This window comes from Silurus meridionalis, chromosome 14 (assembly GCF_014805685.1).
Source record: "Silurus meridionalis isolate SWU-2019-XX chromosome 14, ASM1480568v1, whole genome shotgun sequence".
NCBI lineage: Eukaryota > Metazoa > Chordata > Actinopteri > Siluriformes > Siluridae > Silurus > Silurus meridionalis.
This window is the reverse complement of record NC_060897.1, coordinates 7868314-7888167: the sequence shown is the minus strand read 5'-3', so window position 1 is coordinate 7888167 and position 19854 is coordinate 7868314. Positions and strand designations below refer to the sequence as shown.

The window sequence follows — 19854 nt, the reverse complement described above, 5'->3', positions numbered from 1 at the left end:
GAAAATCTCTGAACAGCTGTGTAATATTATTTCAGAATGAATAGCATAAGCAGAGAGCACTCACTCTTTACAGGGCAGAATCCCCAGCGTTCATCTTTGCCATAGTCATGCGTGGTGGCACACCAAAGATGGCCGTCCTCTCTCCCGACGCTGGTGCAACTGTGGAACCACTGGCCGTCATATAGGAAAGGCAGATAACATGGGTGTCCATGAGAGTTTCCCTGTATAGTATAAATTTCTGTGAAAAAAGAAAAAAGAATAATTACAAAAGAAAATTCAGGTTTACTCAATATTTGGACTGTAATCTCTTGTTTCATCCGGGACTGGCTCAATACATGACAACATTTGCTGCAACAGCAGCAATTGGAAATCATTACACAATTCCAGTGTATACAATAGTTACAGAATACACCTGGAGAGAATGTATTGTATTTATATTGCAAAGGAATGTTTTGCATTTTTTGCCCTTTCTAAGAAATACTCTTGTGTACATGTACACATGTCCTAAATAGTATCACATCAATTTCCCAAGTTGGTCTCAACTTTCATCCAACACTAGATTACACTAAACATCCTTTTAAATCGATTTGTACATTGTACCATTTTACTATTAATTGTGTAGTCAGGCTAGTTAAATTCCTAAATAAAAATAAATAAATAAAAAGTTTACATACATCCAACTGCTTTATTTAGGATTTCCTCTGATGCCATGTCTTCAAAAATATATATTGGTTATGATCCTTGTATTGTATAGATTACAAATTTCTGTAGCATGATTGACAGATAAGTAGAGAGGCCTCTTTTTCCTGAGAATACAAATAATTTTTTTCTAATTGGGGTATCACCATCTTCATATTATGTATTCCTGAAATATTTTCCAGACAACTGTAGGATTTGGAAAAGAATACAAATATTGCAAAAACCATTTTGACTTTAAATGGAAACAGTGTCAGATAGATCACTGGAATCCATTTGGTTTTGCTGGTATCTAGTATAAGATTTTAACCTTTTTCTCCCTAAAAAATGTAAGCAAATGTTTTATAACATTTGTGATACATTTCATGTTACATTTTCTTGGTTTAACAAAATTTGCAATAAAACCAAGGAATTCTTCTGATGTTGCCCTAAAGGGTTTTTTTGTGGTTTTATCAACAATAATAAAAAAAAAAAAACCGAACAAACACAATTAGACTAGATACATGTCAAAAAAGCAGTTAAGCAGGTTGAATTGACAAATTCATTAAATATTTGACAAGAAATATATATCCAAATTTTTTAACAAATCTTAACAACTATCGGGTGAATTTAGATTTAAAAACTTTTTTCCTCAGTACAATCAAAAAATTGCTCAGCCAAGAACAATATGCAATAAATACTGCTCAAGAATAGAAAAAATGTCCCTCTGGTACTATTCAGGTCCAACTTGAGGATTGTTCAAGAAATATGAGGCACTCAGGAAGGGAATAAATGTAAAAAGCCTTTATAAAAGCCCTAATATCCCCAAACATTTTCCTATGAAGCGCAAATCAAACTTGCTTGAGGGCCATGGGCCAAAAATAAATGTTGCCGCACATTATATTAGCATGAAAGTCACCATGATTACTCTCTAATTTGCTTAACTAATGCAGATTTATTTTGAAAGATATAGTTCAGTAAAACTTCTAGTACAATTCATTGTACAATAAGTTTAATGACTTGTAAAACTAATGAGTGACTTCTAATAAGAGATATGAAGCTAATCCTTATTTTTTTTTAAACTTCCAAATGGCATTTTTTCCTTATTGTTCCTATTGTCATATATATATATATATATATATATATATATATATATATATATATATATATATATATATATATATATATATATGGTCACAATGGGGCAACTTTGGCTCACAGGCCCTCGTTTGGCATCTCTGCTCTATACATATCAGTTGAAGAAAATACAAAAAATGAATGCTTTTGGCCCTTGTCTTCTAGATATTAACAAGTAATCACATGATCAGTATAGACAGGTAAGTAGTCACATGATTACTGTCACATGACCAAGTTTTCAAGCCATATTAGCTTGAAAAAGATAAATGGAGGTAAATCAATTAACAAGCAAAAAAATATGTTCACAGAAACATCCTAATATATTAGTTCACAATACTTATTAAAAAGGCAGCGAATGATGATAGGCAAACTCCCCAGATAACTAAATCAGAGACAATGCTAAAAACGAGAATTCTGATTCTGAAGCGTCAGAATTGTTGTTTGTGGAAATCACACATATACTACAGATGTGTAAAATAGACATTAGGCTGGAAAAATGTTGGAGTATTCCTTTAAAAAAACAAGGGCAGACATTAAATATTTCACAGTGCCTTCACACACAGACAGAGGCACACACATGCTTGCAAAATAAACCAGTGAATAAGATCGAATTGAAAACACTCCAGTTCATTCCGCATGCCTCGCCACAAACCAGACGACTGAAGAAATCGCAAGACAGAACCGAGCAAAGTATTCAGAGTTTTTTGCCAATTGACAGAAATCCGAGACTTTCCGGGAGAGAACGACGCGACGAAGTGCAGCCGCCCTAACATTTTGTATCGTCTGCAATTAAATCACATTGTCATCCTGAGTTCAGCCTCTCAACCCAGTAAGACTCTCAGGCACTTCTGCTATTTTTTTCCCCATTTTATATGTTACACAGCATGTAATTTGGACCAAAGTGCTGCAGTGGAAGATGTAATTCTGAAATAGCCAGGCTATGATGAAATCGTACCGGATAAAATTTTAAAAGCACTCAAAGCATAGAGCTACATCTATTAAAATAACTGAAGCTGTTCCACACACCCATGTATACAATGGAAAGAATAAACAGGGAACACTGAACTATATCCTGATTGCTTTCTTAAGTATAAGAGAAACCCATTTCATAACAAGGGCTATATGTATACATATTATATAGGTTCATCTAGATCAGTGGTCGGGAACCTATGGCTCATGTCTGACAAAAATTACGTGTCTCCCTTCACTAACATTTAATTAGTGTTAAAAAAATAACACTAATAAATAAAAAAAATTAATTAAATAATAAAATACTAGTGACGTTTTTTTATATATATATATATATATATATATATATATATATATATATATATATACACACACACACACACACACACACACACACACACACACACACACACACACACACACACACACAATGGGGCAAAAAAGTATTTAGTCAGCCACCAATTGTGCATGTTCTCCCACTTAAAAAGATGAAAGAGGCCTGTAATTTTCATCATAGGTACACTTCAACTATGAGATACACAATGAGAAAAAAAAAATCCCGAAAATCACATTGTCTGATTTTTAAAGAATATATTTGCAAATTATGGTGGAAAAGAAGTACTTGGTAAAAAGTTCATCTCAATACTTTGTTATATATTCTTTGTTGGCAATGACAGAGATCAAACGTTTTCTAAGGTGAACCTCACCACTTATTAACTAGACGACAAAGCTATTAGCAATATTCCAAATCCTGAATATAGGGAAATGTGCTTTTTCCGTGACGGATGTGTACTAAAGTTTTCTTTTATGAAGGTTTAACGAAAGCCTGTAGGCAGTTGAAAAGCAATGAAAATATTTGTTTTGTTCTTTAATCTTCACACGTGCTGCATATTTTATTTCTTTATTTTTAATTGGTTTTGGGCCTAAATAAAATTGTTATTGAAATGTTATTTTCTTAATAATAGTAAAATACTATTTTCCCAATTGATCTTTAAAACATGTATTAGCTAAAATTAAAACAGTGCTTTGTTCTTCACTCATGCACTTACTCAACATGCCTTGCTGTATACTTTATTATGAGTTATTTGACCTAAGGGAAATTATTAAAATGTTTTTCCTTATAATAGTAAAAGTTGTTTGTTTTAAATAGTTTTTCTGAGAAAAAGAAAAGAATGTATTAAACAGAATTTTAAAATGTGCTTTGTTCTTCATTCGTGTACTTGCTCAACATATAATGCTTAATATTTGTTTATTTTTAAATTGTACATAGACATAAATTAAGATTTTGTTATTAAAAATCTGTATTTTTTATAGTAGTAATACATATACATTTTCAATGGCACTTTCAAAAAAAAAAAAAAAAAAGGTTTCCTGGAAATTATTATTAATTTAAAAGCAAGTGCATTCCATAAAAATAAGTGTGTGTGTGTGTGTGTGTGTGTGTGTGTGTGTGTGTGTGTGTGTGTGTGTGTGTTAATTTTATAAATTATAAAATATATATCTTCCCTTTTATATGTGGGTGTTGCCCAGGTTTCTACATGGGAGACTCCTTCCGAAAATGTTAAATTATCAGCTTCATGAACACTCGTGATTTGTCTTGGAGCCAAACTACTGTCAAGCTGCAATTAAACAATATCATATATGAAGGGTCAACACTTAATTTAACAGGACTTCGGTGCACTAAATCACCTCAACAATAACTCCATTTCCTATTAAATTAGCATTTATATATTTTGTATATTCTCTATTGCGATCTGGGCCGTATCTGACATCGAGTTAGGAACAACAGTAAAAAAAAAAAAATTACTGTGATATTTAAATCTCAGAATGATCTAGGAAAAACTGTTAGTTACTTGTTAACATCATGACATTTTCGTGCATGATATCAAATCTGCCAGAAATATTAACTACATTCCAAACAATTTGTTGTGAAAACAGTCCTGATTTGGCCCTGATTTGCATAATCTGCAGATCATTATCTCATTCTTTTCCTTGAAGCATTTTAAACAATAACTCATCAATAGAAACCTGTCTCCACTGGCTCAGACATTGCAGTTGGCAAATTTTAACATGAACATAATGCCTTTAAATTGTCATCTAGGATTAAATGCTTTGAAATATTTTCACTGTGTAAAAATGATGAAAAAAATAATACAAATGTACGTCGTAACTAAAAAAAACAAACAACAGATTTCATTGTATTAAAAAGTACTGTTACAGAAAATCAGTATTAGTTTGCTCCTTTTCACCCTGAGGCAAAACAGGCAATTTCAATAGATGATCCATCCAGACATTTATAGAGTCTTGATTAATCACTGAACACTGAATATCGCAGCTTTAAGAAACAAACCAGCTGCCTCACTTACTCACTCACTCACTCACTCACACACACACACACACACACACACACACACACACACACACACACACTCACTCACTCACTCACTCACAAAGCCTGTTCTACTGTTTACAAACACGATGCGTTTTATTAGATGGCTGCTTCTTTGGTGCGCACTCAGATTTGCCCTTGGCTACAAATCTGCCAGCATGAAACAGATCCTGATCTAAAGAGTCCCAGATGTGCTCCAGACCTCCATCAGGACAGCACTCACATTCTCTCTGACATCAATCATCTTCTGGCCTATAACGGCATCCATCCCAACACATTCTGCTTCATGAAGTATTTTTTGTGTTATTTTATAACCTTGAGCTCAAAATCATATAATGAAAAAAAATTCTGACAATTTTACACTAACAGCAAATAAAGTTTCTAAGTCAAGACATGTTTTACTTGTAGATTAAACAAGATAGGACATATTTGTTTTTCTTGGTCCTGCATGGAAACTATAAAACTAAAGTGAGAGTAAGAAATGCTGTCCTTGTTTAGTGGACTGCAAATTACATTATTCCACATACATCAATATATATTTGTGTTAAAACATATTGTCTGGTTCAGTAAGTGATGTACTTGGTATGATACACATAGGGCTGCTTTTAAATTCCTGTTATTAATGAAATTATGCATTGTTATTGTGTATTTTGTCTACTGTTGAATAATTACTATGATTTGATGTCAACCAAGTGAAGACGGATGATCCGCTGTGGCGACCCCTAATGGAAGGCCCAAAAAAGAAGAAGAAGAAGAAGAAGAAGAAGAGAATTTGATAAGCTAGTATATTGGCCATTACATAGAACTTATCTAGTTAACTATAGACAATACAGTGTCAGTTATACAAGTTAAGTTACACATAAAGGAACCTATGGTAACACAATCTGAGAAAAACTTTTTTTGGTTTAAGTATGCAGTTGTTGCACCACTAAGCTTTGGCAAAAAGCTTTATATGTGGCTGCAACCCAGGACTTCCATACCCTTAAAACACCATCCGCAGTGTAAAGCACGGTGGTGGCAGCCTTTAGGGATGTTTTTCAGCACCAGAAGCATGGAAGCTGGTCAGAGTGGAGGACAAAATGGATGGAGCCAACTGCAAAGTAATCCTCGAAGAAAACTTTTCCAGTCTGCAGTCTGTCTTACTGCATGCTGCCAAATCTACCCTGAAGTGGCTTTATACCCAAAAAGCAGAATGTGTTAGAATTGTCCAATCAATGTTGAGACCTAAATCTGGCCAAGAATCTGTGGCAAAAATTGCTGTTCACCAACATTCTCCATCAAAAATAACACAGCTTAAGCAATTTTGGCAAGAGGAATAGGAAACAATATCAGATTCCAGATGTGCAAACACATCCCAGAAAATGTAGCCAACAGTAGTTTTACAGATTACTGATCCAGCAGTATATCTGCTTTGTTGTACAAAGGTTATGGAGGGCATTGTAGTTTATCAGCCTTATTGCTCCCATTAAAAATATTTCAAAATATCCTCAAGATTCACAAGAAAGAACCGAGCATAACTTACCACGATAGGTTTTCTCACAAAGGTCCTGATTATCACCATAAAGTCTCCACCGTGTGCTACCGCCTGGTACTGAGGCCCGAGCAGCTGAGACGTTACGGTCATCTCTGGGCGGGCTCGGATTTGGCAAGTAGGTACTAAGATCATCCAGGAACTTGTTGCAGCTCCATGACCACCGTACCAGAGGAGGTTCGCGGTCACATCGGTATACGCTGAGACGAGGCAAAACGCTCGGTGCACTCCCATTTCCCACTCGGATCCCCAGGCAGAGGGAGGAGCCTATGTTAAAGAGGCGATTGCGAGTGACCCACTTCCAGAGCTGTGCATCAGCATCGCAGGATGTTGTGAGGTAAAGTGCGTGGTCTCGTACGGCCAAACAGCCTTGCACCCCCTCATGGAAAAAGGCAAAGGTGTCAGAGTCAGACTCGTGTGCTGAGAACAGAAATGAGAAGAGGAAGAGCTCATTAGTGCACTAGAAAATCAATAGAAAACCATGCTAAAAAGAAGGGCAAACAATATGCGTAGTAAAATTTTAACTAAAAACTAGCGAAAGTCAAAGGTGAAAATTCTGATTTGAAATCTTTTTTTTTTTTCATTTTGAAAATTTATGCTCAGCACATGCCAAGACAGTGGGCATGTAGAGCCAAACCTGAACATTTCTATCTCCTTTAAATCCCATTTTCCCCATAGTTCTGGCTAAAAACACATTTTACTCCGAGTGATTCACTACAAGTGTTTTCACATGTCGCATTCATGGTCAACTTATGTGTTTTTGATTGTTATTTTTTTTAATGAAAGTAACCTTAGTATGTCCTTTAACTTTAGTATAAACTTTAGTATGATCTTTCACGATGGAAGATTTTGTGGTCACTGGTTACCAACATTCTCGGACTGCCCTAATGTTTTTTTGCTTAGAAGTGCTTTGAAATAGGTTGTTTTTTAATTTTACTTATTGATACCAGTACTGATACCTGTCACAGTGGGTGAAAAGAGACAGATACTGAAAATTATTATTATTAAATTATTATTTTACTGAAAATAAACAGGCGGACAAATCCGAGCGGAAATATGAAACCATAATCTATGTAAATGCAAAGTTCTGTTAAGGTGCAAAGGAGGAACAAATTAAAAAAAAAATCAATAAAATATTGGTAAGTTACTAGTAAATCTTCCGAGCATTACTGAGAATGGTACAACTATATGATTGCTACAGGTGTGTCTGATTAGTGAACAGGTGTGGATTGTCATTAATTAAATAAATGTGATCTTGACTGTTGCTGGGACGTGTAGTCTATGGCTGCCATATTTATATGACGTGGTGTGGTCTGGGAGTTCTTGGAGGCTGTTTAGGATTCTCTGACAATACAAAAAAGTAGCAACCTACTGCATTTTATAAATATTAATCAATCAGGGACTTTACAGAATCTCCTCATGCTGAGTCTTTCCTCATCTAGCTAGATTTCGCTGCAGTGTTGGGTACTGTTGCAGTCTGCTAGCAATTAACTCCTCATGCTTAGTTGTATGTTCAAGAGAGGAAGGTACTGTAATTTCTCCTTGCTATTTCTGAAATATGTCCAGATCGCTGTTTCTTCTTGCTGTCCATTTATTAGTGCAATAACGTACACAAGGTTTACATCAAAAAGTGTCATTACATATTAGATGTTGGTAGCAGAGCAGTTTTCACAATTACAACTAAATAAGCATTGTACTGGTATCGACACAACCTTATGAAATGTGTAAATCTACAAAATTCTAAATACAATGAGGTGAAAATAGCGTAGAAACTGTCATTTTGTTTGCATATTAATGTACACATCTGTATTTTTTTTCCTCCAGCAGCTTAAATCTGTGAAGAGGCAAACATGAAATTCAAAGGAAGATGGAGGCAGTAGGAAGCAAGGTAGTAGAAGAAATTTGCATATCCAGAGCACAGACAAAAATGAATGTTGCGAGCCAAACCCAACAGCCTTTCCAAAAGACAGTTTTTTTTTCTCATCCAGCCATATTTCGCTTTAGTTTTTACTCTTTCCTTCTCCTATTTCCTCCTGAGAATGTGACTCAGAAAATACAAGAAAGTCAATGACAGAGCAATAGAAGTGTTGGGTATAGGATAAAGAAGAAAAATTGTTTTGAATAAAAGAAAAAGGCCAAAAAAACTGATACAAGCAAGACAGTCTGAAAAGCAACAAGAACACAGCTGTTATTCCAAACTGGGGCCATGTGAGAAAAAAAGGGAATGAGCGACAAAAATAGGAGACGGAGTGAAAGGCACCGACTCAAAACCAAACAAAGGTTCTGTTACTGACCAAGGAGGCTAAAGAAAATAAGATAGAGAGAAAGTCAGAAACAGAGACGGAATCAGAGAAAGAAGGACTGTTTAACTTGACAGAATTCTACAAAAAAGCTTATCATGAAAAGATAAGATTTTTTTTGTCTTGCATTTTATCCCTATCACTATAACATTAATCATGTGCAGAGCTCAGTTCTTTGGTAATACAACCCCAATTCCAAAAAAGTTGGGGCAAATTTGTAAAATGTACGTAAAAACCGAATGCATTAATTAGAAAATCTCATAAACCAATGTCATATTCAGAATAGAACATAGAATACATATCAAATGCTTAAACTGAGGAAATTTACTATTTGATGGCTGCAACACGTCTCAAAAAATTTGGGACGGGGCAACAAAAGTCTGGACAAAAGTCTGGAAAAATTAAGTGTTAAAAAGATTTAAACAGTTAGAGAAACATTTTGCAACTAATGAGGCTAATTAACAATTTCCGTAAGATGTTTGAGAAAAAAAAGCTTTACGGTAGTTTAGTTTTAGTTTCTTCTAGAGGCTTAACCAAAATCTCTGAAAGACTGGGCCTACAAATTGTGGAACAATTTCAGAATAATGTTCTTCAACAGTTGAATATTTCATCATTTACAATATATAACATCAAAGGTTTTAAAAAATCTGGAGAAATCTCACAAGGGACAAGGGTAAAAATCTATATTCAAATGTCATCCACAAATGCAGGTAAAATCTTTATCATGCGAAGAAGAATGGATGCGTAAAGTTTTTCTTTCGGCTTCTCCCATTAGAGGTCGCCACAGCAGATCATCCTTTTCCATACCCCCCTGTCCTCTACATCTGCCTCTTTCAACCCAACTACCTGCATGTCTTTCCTCACCACATCCATAAACCTCCTCCTTGGCCTGACTCTTTTTCTCCTTCCTAGTGGCTCCATTCTCATAAATCTCCTACCAATATACCCTATGTCCCTTCTCTTCACATGTCCAAACCATCTCTAATGTGAACATGATCCAAAAATACCACCATCCTCTCTGAGCCATAGCTCATCAAAAATGTACTGAGGCAAAGTGGAAAACTGTTGTGTGGACGAATGAATCAAAATGTGAACTTCTTTTTGGACACCATGTCCTCTGGACTAAAGAGGAGAGGGACTATTCTACTTATCAGCGCTCAGTTAAAAAGGCCACATCTCTAATGGTATGGGAGTGCATTAGTGTCTGTGGAATGGGCAGCTTGCACATTTAGATCAATTACAACAGCATGACTTTGTAGTAAAAGTGTCCTGGTGCCAAACTGGCCTGCAGTCTAGACCTTTTAAAACATTTTGTGCATCATGAAACAAAGAATACAACAAAGGACAACCAGAACTGTTAAGCAGCTAGAATCCTGTATCAGACACATATGGGACAACATTCCTCACCCAAAGCATACCATATGTATATGAACAGAAGACGTGATGCTACACAGTGGTAAACATGGCCCTGTCACATCTTTTATTTTAGATGTGTTGGAGCCATCGAATTTACAATTACCCTATTTTTCCTTAAAATGTTCAAAATATAGTCTACATTTTCCACTGTCAATAAAATATGACTTTATGATGTTTGTAAATCATTTAATTCTATTTTTATTTACAAAATTTACAATGACATAAAAATGTTGATGAGCTGAATTCGGTGTGCAATAAAAATAATTTTTTGACATTGACAAAATAGTAGATGAAAAATAAAGTAACAAGCATGTTTTAAAAATGTCATTAGTAGAAAGTACAGATATTTGTCTAAAAATGTAATGAGTTAAAAAAAAAGTTAAATAAAGTTGTATCTGATACCAGATACTGATACAGTAAAGAACTATTTGTACTTCGTTACACCTCACCTCTGCAAATAACACAGTAACTGTAGTGAAACTAAGAGCAAAAAAGGTTGGTTTTCCAAATACAAGAACTTTGTACACTGATGTGAAAACAGGTCATGACCCATATTTGTTTTAATGGATATTTGTTTAAATTGGTAAATTGAATTTACTGAGCTCTGGTATGTTGTCTAATACCAAACTGTTCTAGCATTTATTTATTTTAGCTGGCCAAATTTTCAGTCAAGAGATGCAGAATGTGTATGTTTGGTGTTATAGAGTGCTTTTCCTTTGAGAAGCATTTTTAACATTTGTAAAGGAGTCTCCAGTGTTAGCATGGGAACAACAGAATAACTATTTGAAGCGTCTATAATGTAAGAGCTTTATTCCATATATGTATGTATATGTATGTATATGTATGTATATATATATATATATATATATATATATATATATATATATATATATATATATATATATATATATATATTGTTCACCACTCACATTTCACCTTCATCTATTTTATCTTCTCAAGGGACAATACTATAGAAATGTATCTTGAAAAGATTTTAGAGTGGTCAATGTGCTTGTATAGCAATACAGATTTACTGTCCTCTGAAAATAACTCAACATACAGCCATTATTGTCAAAATAGCTTGCAACAAAAGTGAGTGCACCCTAAGTGATAAGTAACTAGGTAACTGCTGCACGTCGCTTAACTATACAAGGCTATATGTCCTATTCATGTTAATGTTTTTGTCTGCTTGACATGACCATACATTTTGTACCTCTTGTATTAGAGCAGTTAATTTGGTACATTTCTCTCATACTGACAACTGGATTATCAACATGGCATCTCATGGCAAAGAACTCTCTGAGAATTTATGAATTAGAATTGTTGCTCTCTACTAAGATGGCCAAGGCTATAAGAAGATCGGTAAAACCCTAAAACTGAGTTACAGATCATTGGCCAGGGTCATAGAGAGGTTTTCCAAGATGAGTTTCACTCGGAACAGGCCTTGCAAGGGTCGATCAAAGAAGCCGAGTTCTTGTGCTATCTGTCAGGTGCAGACACATTGCTTTAGATGTTGCAGAAGGTCCGCTTGTCAGTGCTCAGACCATATGCTGCACACTGCAACAAGTCAGTTTTCATCTACATCATCCCAAAAGGAAGCCTGTTCTAAAGCTTGGTCACAAGAAAGCCTGCAAACAATTTGCTGAAGACAACCTGTCCAAGACCAGAAATTACTGTAACCTTATCCTTTGGTCTGATGAGACTAAGATAAACTTGTTGTGGTGTCCAACATGTGTGGCGACAACCTGGTGAAGAGTTTCAAGAAAACGGTATCTTGCCTACAGTCAAGCATGGTGGTGGTAGAATCATGGTCTGGGGCTGCATGAGTGCTGCTGGTACTAGAGAGCTGTGGTTTATTGAGGGAAACATGTATTCCAACATGTACTAAGACCTCCTGAGGCAAAACAGGATGCCCTCCTTTCAGAAACTGGGCAGAACACCAGTTTTTCAACATAAACAACAACCTCAAACACTGCCTTGCTGAGGGTATCGGTGGGGCATCCTCAAGCGAAAGGTGGAGAATTGCCATCCAGCAGCTCCGTGAAGTCATTAAGGAGAAAGAGGATCCCAGCAACAGTCTGTGCAGCTCTGGAAAATTCCATGCCCAGGAGGAATAAGGCAGTGCTAGATAGCAACGGTGCTCACACAAAATATTGACACTTTGCGCACAGTTTTGACATGTTCAGTTAGGGTGTACTTACTTTTGTTGGCAACTATTTTGACAATAATGGCTGTATCCCAAGTTAATTTCAGAGCACAGTAAATCTATACTGCTATACAAGCTGCACATTGACTACTCTAAATTATATCCAAACTTCATTTCTTTAGTATATATATATATATATATATATATATATATATATATATATATATATATATATATAAATATAAAACAACATACGTGTGTGTGTGTGTGATATTTTTTACCTCATCACCCACTCATACCTTTAAGTCACTTCACTGTAACGAGCTACACCCACAGCTGCTGATGATGATTGTAGAACTGTAAACTCTAAACACCCACAAAGTGGAAACAGAGGCTGAGTAACAAGGACAGCAAAAAAAACAACCCACAGCACGCTACTAATATCTCCAGCCTTGCTCAGCAAACTGTGTATAAATTGTCAAGTCACATTGTGGTCTGCCCACCGTATAGTACACAGTTATCCTGAGTGAGCTGCCAGCTGCTCTGACTGCATGACTGATGTGTGTTTTTACCAAAAAGTTGGGTCACACTGTTTGTCTCTGTATGTAGATGTATACTAATCAGTTTTATTTAGCGCCCTCCTCTTTTTGCTCTCCACATTTTCCAGTTGTTGACTTTGAGCGAAAGCCAGTATTTAATCATTATGCTACTGTAAATGTGGTCTAACTAGGACAAAGTGCTGGCAGTAGCAAGCTTTAGGAAAATCCTGCACTCCTGTACAAACTTACAGTTAGAGGGACTAAAGTAAACTCTGATGAACTTTTCCAAACTCTGTTATGAAGTGATGGCATAATTGGGACATAATTTTCCCTTTTCTTTTGTGTTTTCATTTCGCTTTTGTGCTACTGAACTTGCTTTTTTTCTACTTGACATTAAAGTTGCATGAAAAAGAAGACCAACGTGACAGTTGTGCCTCAGCGAAATGCAATTCTTTATATTTATAAAGGAAAAGCTTTGAAGATACTTAGCAGTCTCGTAAAGTTCAAAGGGTTTTTTCCCTCTTATATTGCAGACACTCTGCAATTACACACAGATGGATGAAGGCCGTTTGTTGAGATCCGCTTTAAAACATCCTAATTCTTTCATGCTGAATTAGGGTTGTTCCAACATGGTTTGGATAAAACTGCTATTCCAGAAAAATGGAAATTGTCATAGAATGAAATCACTGCACAAAAATTTACAGATGCTTGTGCACTAAGATCATTATTATTATTATTGTGAAGTAACAAATACATTCAAAACATGGACAAGCATAAACCATTATTATCCTATGGTAGATAAATTATACCACAACAGTGTTGTAATCTTGGCCAGCAGCCCTGACAATAGCTAGAGGCGCATAACAAATCCTTTTTATAATAATAATAATAATAATTGCTGTTATTATTATTATTATTATTATTATTATTACTGCATCACATAAACTTACAAAAAAATTGTTCACATGATGACCATGGTTTCCAATGTCAGGGCTTTGAAACAATAAAAATCTAAGCTGTTCATTAACATTTGTGACATTGGAAAAATCTTCAGGATGGACAAGTTTGCATTGTTCAGCATTTTAACATGTTTTTAGTCGTACTAACTATAAAAAGAAAGGCCAGTGAAAAATATATAAATGAAATTTGGCACACATCCTTATCTCATTTAAACAACTGAGCAGTTGAGAGTTAAGGAAGCTGTACCTTTGCTTAAGGAACAAATAATAGCATGATTTGAACTCACTAACCCTTCCTGTTCCAAACATCTCCTATTAACAAAAATATAAATTGCTAAAAATAAAATAAAGAAACATTTTGAAATGCACAATCACAAGCATTATTAGCTAACTCACTCCTTTGTACTAAAAGATATGAACTACTATTCCATCCATCTTTTATTCATCTCAACTCCTTTTTTTACCTCATTACTGCTATATGTAAGAGCCGTGCCCGGTTTTTGGCAATTAATCACCTGCAGTTACACATTAAAAAAAGGATAATGCACTACAGCTTAACCCTGAACAATTACAATCACTTTTTAATTGAAGCTATTAGACTGAAAGCATACAATTCAGTAACTACAGAGAAATGAAAGAAAAAATCATTTATTAAAAGTCAATTCTTTCTTTACTAGTGTTGTAACAAGAGGATCGATTCTCACATTAAAATATCAATCAAAGCTGGGATTTTTTTTTTTTTTAAGTGAGTTTGAAATTATTATTCAAAATAAACCAATTAATATGTCAAACGCAGTAGAGTTGATCAGTCAAAGAAGAAACCAATTCAAGGGGAAAAAACATCAACATTCTCTTGTTCCTTAACACAAACCCTTAATAGAGAAAGAAATGCAGACACCTTATATGACGGTTTGAATGTGTGTGTGACAGGTAATAGTTTTTGTTTAACAATTGTATGATTAATGTTTATAAATGCATAAGTAATTGTTTTTTTTTAATTGTATGAAAAATAAGTCTAGTCCATTGTAGTCTATTTAATATTCATTATAATGGTTTTCAAAAATACTGGCATTGGTATTGAAAACAACTTTCCCTTTTCTCTAGTTTAAAGACTTACATAAGGTATTTTAAAGACACTCCTTATAACAGTTAAAAGATTTACACTCATGCTGCCACGTAGGCCCCACACAGGTCAGCATGCTGACTGAAAGTTTGCGACCCAAGACCCGGTGCAGCCTGGTTGGATGGCGATATGCCTGTCCTCAGAGAGAGATTGGTTACACAATGCTGCTTTTGGCTTCAGTAGCGCCTATGTGTGGGCGAAGCTACAGGGCTGGTTAAGAGCAACGCTGTCGATTCATTCTAATTTTATTGTGAACAGCAGCCAGAAAGTACTAACATTTAAACAGAGTGCCAAATTTGAATAGAGAGCAAACACTAGCCTTCAGGAGGGGTTTCGGTTATTATCTGTGTTGAGGCAGCACAACAACCACAACCAGTAAGGCTGTTCGCAGGTTGTTGCTTTGTCCTCTATACATAACACAACCTTTATCATGGTTCACAGGCATAAAACAATGGTGACTGTGGCTGAAAATATTGTTGAAGCAATTACATATTTATACTTTGTGTATGAACTGAATTCTTAACACACAATTGCCTTCAGAAGCAAAAGAAACTGCTAAAGAATGTGGTCAATCACATACCGTTTCCTAACTAATTTATTTTAGCCTGCACACTGTGTTTCTTTGTTCCGTTGTAGTCAGATAACAACAAGAAAAAGATTGTGAAGAAGTAATGCAATACGCTGCCTTCACCTGACTGCTACGTTGTCAAGACAAGCGGTTTCGAACAAGAAAGATTAGATGCAGAAGACTTTTAATACATGAGATTTTTGCTCTTCTGGCCAGGCTTTGAACTAGTTGGATATACGATTTGCCCATTCTGCCACAAGAGCATTAGTGAGGTCAGGCATTGATGTTGGGTGGGGGAATCTTGGGTCTTGGTGTTCATCCCAACTGTGTTCAGTGGTTTTGAGGTCAGTTATGAGCTCGCTTTGTGCGCACGCACACTGTCATGCAGGAACAGGCTGTATAATTCTGTATAATTAAGTGCCATATAATCCATGTACCAATCCAAAAACCTGCAAAACCCACTCCAAGCTGGAGAAAAGCTTCAAGCCATATGTATCATCATGCATACACATCTATTTTATCTAAATGTAAAGATTTGCCAACATACCTCAATTCTTGAGCAATATTTCAGAAAATGTTCGAAAATGACCACAATACTAAATATCCCTGCTAAAAAACAAACACCGTAGGCTGAGAAGTGTCGAATTTCCGACTGTCAATTTTAATTGCTGTGAAATTTCTGTGTAATGTGGGCTTTACACGGCCAAGATGCAAAGCCTGCATGTAAGCGGAATATTTTACTAAATAAGATAAAAGACAAATCCACTTCGAAAAATAAGCCGAACAAACATTTGTTGCATATGTGTGAGGACCAGCAGTTTGGTGTAGGAGTGTAAACTCTGTCTTCCATTACATTGTGGGCTTCCCATGTTGTGCTTCAGACCTACCAGCTGAAGGTTTTATTATGACAGATGTGTGGAGTTGGGGGTGAAGAGATCTGAGAGTTGTGGAACTGAAAGAAAGAAAAGAAAGAAGTAGAAGCAGTGAGGGCGAGATGGTAGAGGAAAAAGTCTGGGTTTTATATGGCTCAATATCTGAGAATTGTGGAACTGAAAGAAAGAAAAAGTAGAAGCAGTGAGGGAGAGATGGTAGAGGGACAAAGTCAGGATTTTATATGGCTGGACATTTTGTTCTGTAAACACCGAAAGAAACAGGAAATTCCGCCTGCCGTTTGTTTGTCCAGTGAACAAATGATGATCGGGAATCAGTTCGGCCCGTAATGCATGTGTGAGTGAATAGGGCTAATGCAAGCACTGAGGCAGGCAGCGTCTGGATGAGAACATGGCCTCAGGTCACCGTTTCCACTGACCAAAAGTTCATAACACACAAATACAACAACAGCCTTTGCTGTCCTCAGACTCCACTTGCTCATAAGGCTTATAAAATAGACCTGACGCCTCTGCTGATTTCTTGTTTTATACTGAAGTCATTTGCAAATCAATTTTTGGTAGGAAGCAGTGTGTTAAACTGATGATGTCATCCCATTCCTCCTAAAGTTGACCATGCTACTATATAATATATATTATACGTTACTATTAATATTAGACCCAAGTCGCTGGTGGTCTAGTGGTTAGGATTCGGCGCTCTTAGTGCTGGTCCCAAGCCCGTTAGGAAGTGCATCTTGCGTAAAAACATGTGCCAAATCAAATATGCGGCTCACGAATACGCATTATCTGCTGTGGCGACCCCTAATGGGAGAAGCTGAAATTAAATAAAAGCATTTATATACATCGACCCCCTACTTACCTTCTATTCTTATTTACAGTAACATCTGGCTATAATATTAAACAGCATAGTGATGTGCTGTAAAGTTTCTCTCACACTAAAATGCAGCTGGGTTCATGATTTGTAATGTTTTAGTGGTTCATGCTGTGTTTTCTGTGGATACCAAACAAGCTAAGCTGTAACATTCAATCAAATAACAACAAGTATCGTACAGTTCAGTCTACCATGGTTTTGTGTATTTTGCATTATTTAGACAATATGTGTTTAATCGGTCTACAATTTTCAGATTTTGTTTTAGAAGGAAACTGTATGGCTCTATATAAACAAATACAGACGATTTACACATTAAGAAAAGTAAACTGTAATAAACAAAATTAACAAGCTAATTTTAAATGAATTCGACTAAATTGACTGCTTGGAATGAGTGTTTTAATGTTATTTTAAGGCATTTTGCTCTTTTCTAAAGCCTGGATATGTTTTCTTATTTTAAGAAATCTTACCAAGTGTAATTATCTTACTGCACTGACAGATAATTCCCCTTGTTACAAGTCTGTATCTTCTTAAATCATGCATTTATTTCTTAAATTTAGACGGTTATTTAGTGCAGTGTATAGGGAGCAACTCTGTTGTATGGTTCTCCATAGAACCTTTAGGGACTCTCTATGAGGTATGAAACAGGATAACGGTTAGGGTTCTAAATTGAGATTTCATTCTAAATGCTTAATGCATTTTATCCAACTGTTATTTTAAGAAAATGGAAGAAATTGTTTCACTAAAGGTTTTTAATGAGTTAGAGTGCTAACATTTTCTTGGCTCTTTTAAAAACCTTTTTTTTTCTTTAAAGGATTCTACACAACAGTTTTATAAGCTCCCATAGAGGGGCCAATTGTCAGCATTTGGTGTTTGACCATGTCTACCTCACAAAGATAACTAAACTCAGGACTAAAGTCAGGACAGAAAGACCAGTCTAAAGCTGGTTATTAAGAGCAATTATAACCAGAAGGTTAGGAATAGCAAGTTGTGTTTCAATGACTGGAAACCATCACAGACAACCAGAAGTTTAAGTTTTGCGAGATGAAAAAAAAATTTTTTGACAATGAGAACTGTGTGTGTGTGTGTGTGTGTGTGTGTGTGTGTGTGTGTGTCAGTCTAGCCTAAACTAATCCTGTGCTACTGTCCTACCAAACTCTGCCTACTGCACATATTAGATTTGATCCGATTTGAATAGATTAAATTACATGCCTTTATATGTCACATGTAAATGTACAGCACGGTGAAATTCTTGCTTGGGTCTAAAGGTAAAGTCGGCGATGACACAGGGCCCCCCAGAGCAGAGAGGGTTAAGGGGCCTTGCTCAAGGGCCCAACAGTTGCAGCTTGGGGTTGCTGGGGGTTGAACCCCACCAAACTTCCATCAGTAACCCCATAGTTTATATTCATAGATTTTGGCACAAGTCACTATTCTGAGTCTCAGTATGAGGTGTCGGATGCAGTTTGAACCCTATAAAGAGAGAAATCCCCTCCCCCTATATCCCCCTTCCTGCCACATCTGTTTCCACTCAAACTTTTGGACTTTTAGTGGCATTCCTTTGCATCGGTAAAGCCAGATACAAGTTAACTCCACTGTCTTTGAAAGCAAAATGCGATTTAAATGAACAAATTTGCATTGCATCTGTGCCACACTCTGTCGTTATTCAAGGGGGGGATGTAAAACGTGTTCCCCGATTTCCTAGACAACAATAGTTTCTCACCTGTGAGCGCAATCTCCGGTTCCAGGCATAAAAGCAATAAATATAAAGTGCATCTGCAAATATGAAGCACGTCCCTGCGTGCGCTTTCCGGCTTCTCCTGGTCACGCATGCCCGCTGTTATCATGGAGAAATGGGGCAAAGTCCTCCCTTCAAAGTTTCCTCCTTAGAGCCGGAGAAGCGATCCGAGATGGTGTTCGTGTGTGTGTGCGTGTGTATGTGTGAGTGTGTGTTGGGTTTATAGTGCAGTTTGTGCTCGGACTGAATGAGACTCCACCGCTGTGCCGCTATCACGGTTGCCAGATTGCGACACAAACCCCAATGAGGCAGCGTCCCGTTCACATTCTACAGCAGGGGGACCAGGACCACCGGGCAGAAAGAATAAACAGTTAAATTATTGTTTTCATTTTATTGACTTTCGCATGTTTTGGGTAAGGTTCTGCACTTGTTTCTATGCATTGATCAATAAAAAAAGGCCTAACTGATTCTGTATAATGATGAGTTGCATTTTCATTATTTATGTACAAAAATAAAGGTATAATTAAATCATAGAGTATATAGAAAAGTAATATAATATGCTCATTATTGTGTTTTTGTGTTATTGTGACAAACTAGGGGTCATAGGGTAAA

General features: G+C 36.1%; 1 protein-coding gene across 1 annotated transcript in view; it reads right to left on the bottom strand.

Annotated features, from left to right (window-relative positions):
- Positions 1-19470, bottom strand: part of mrc2 (mannose receptor, C type 2) — a 38759-nt gene extending 19289 nt beyond the window's left edge. The window contains exons 1-3 of the mRNA XM_046866210.1: positions 19228-19470; positions 6693-7121; positions 65-238 (exon numbers count right to left, since the gene is read on the bottom strand). Of these exons, the coding sequence (XP_046722166.1) occupies positions 65-238; positions 6693-7121; positions 19228-19351 (727 nt within the window). The 5' untranslated portion in view covers positions 19352-19470. The remainder of the gene's footprint in view (positions 1-64; positions 239-6692; positions 7122-19227) is intronic.
- Between the last annotated feature and the right edge of the window lie 384 nt (positions 19471-19854).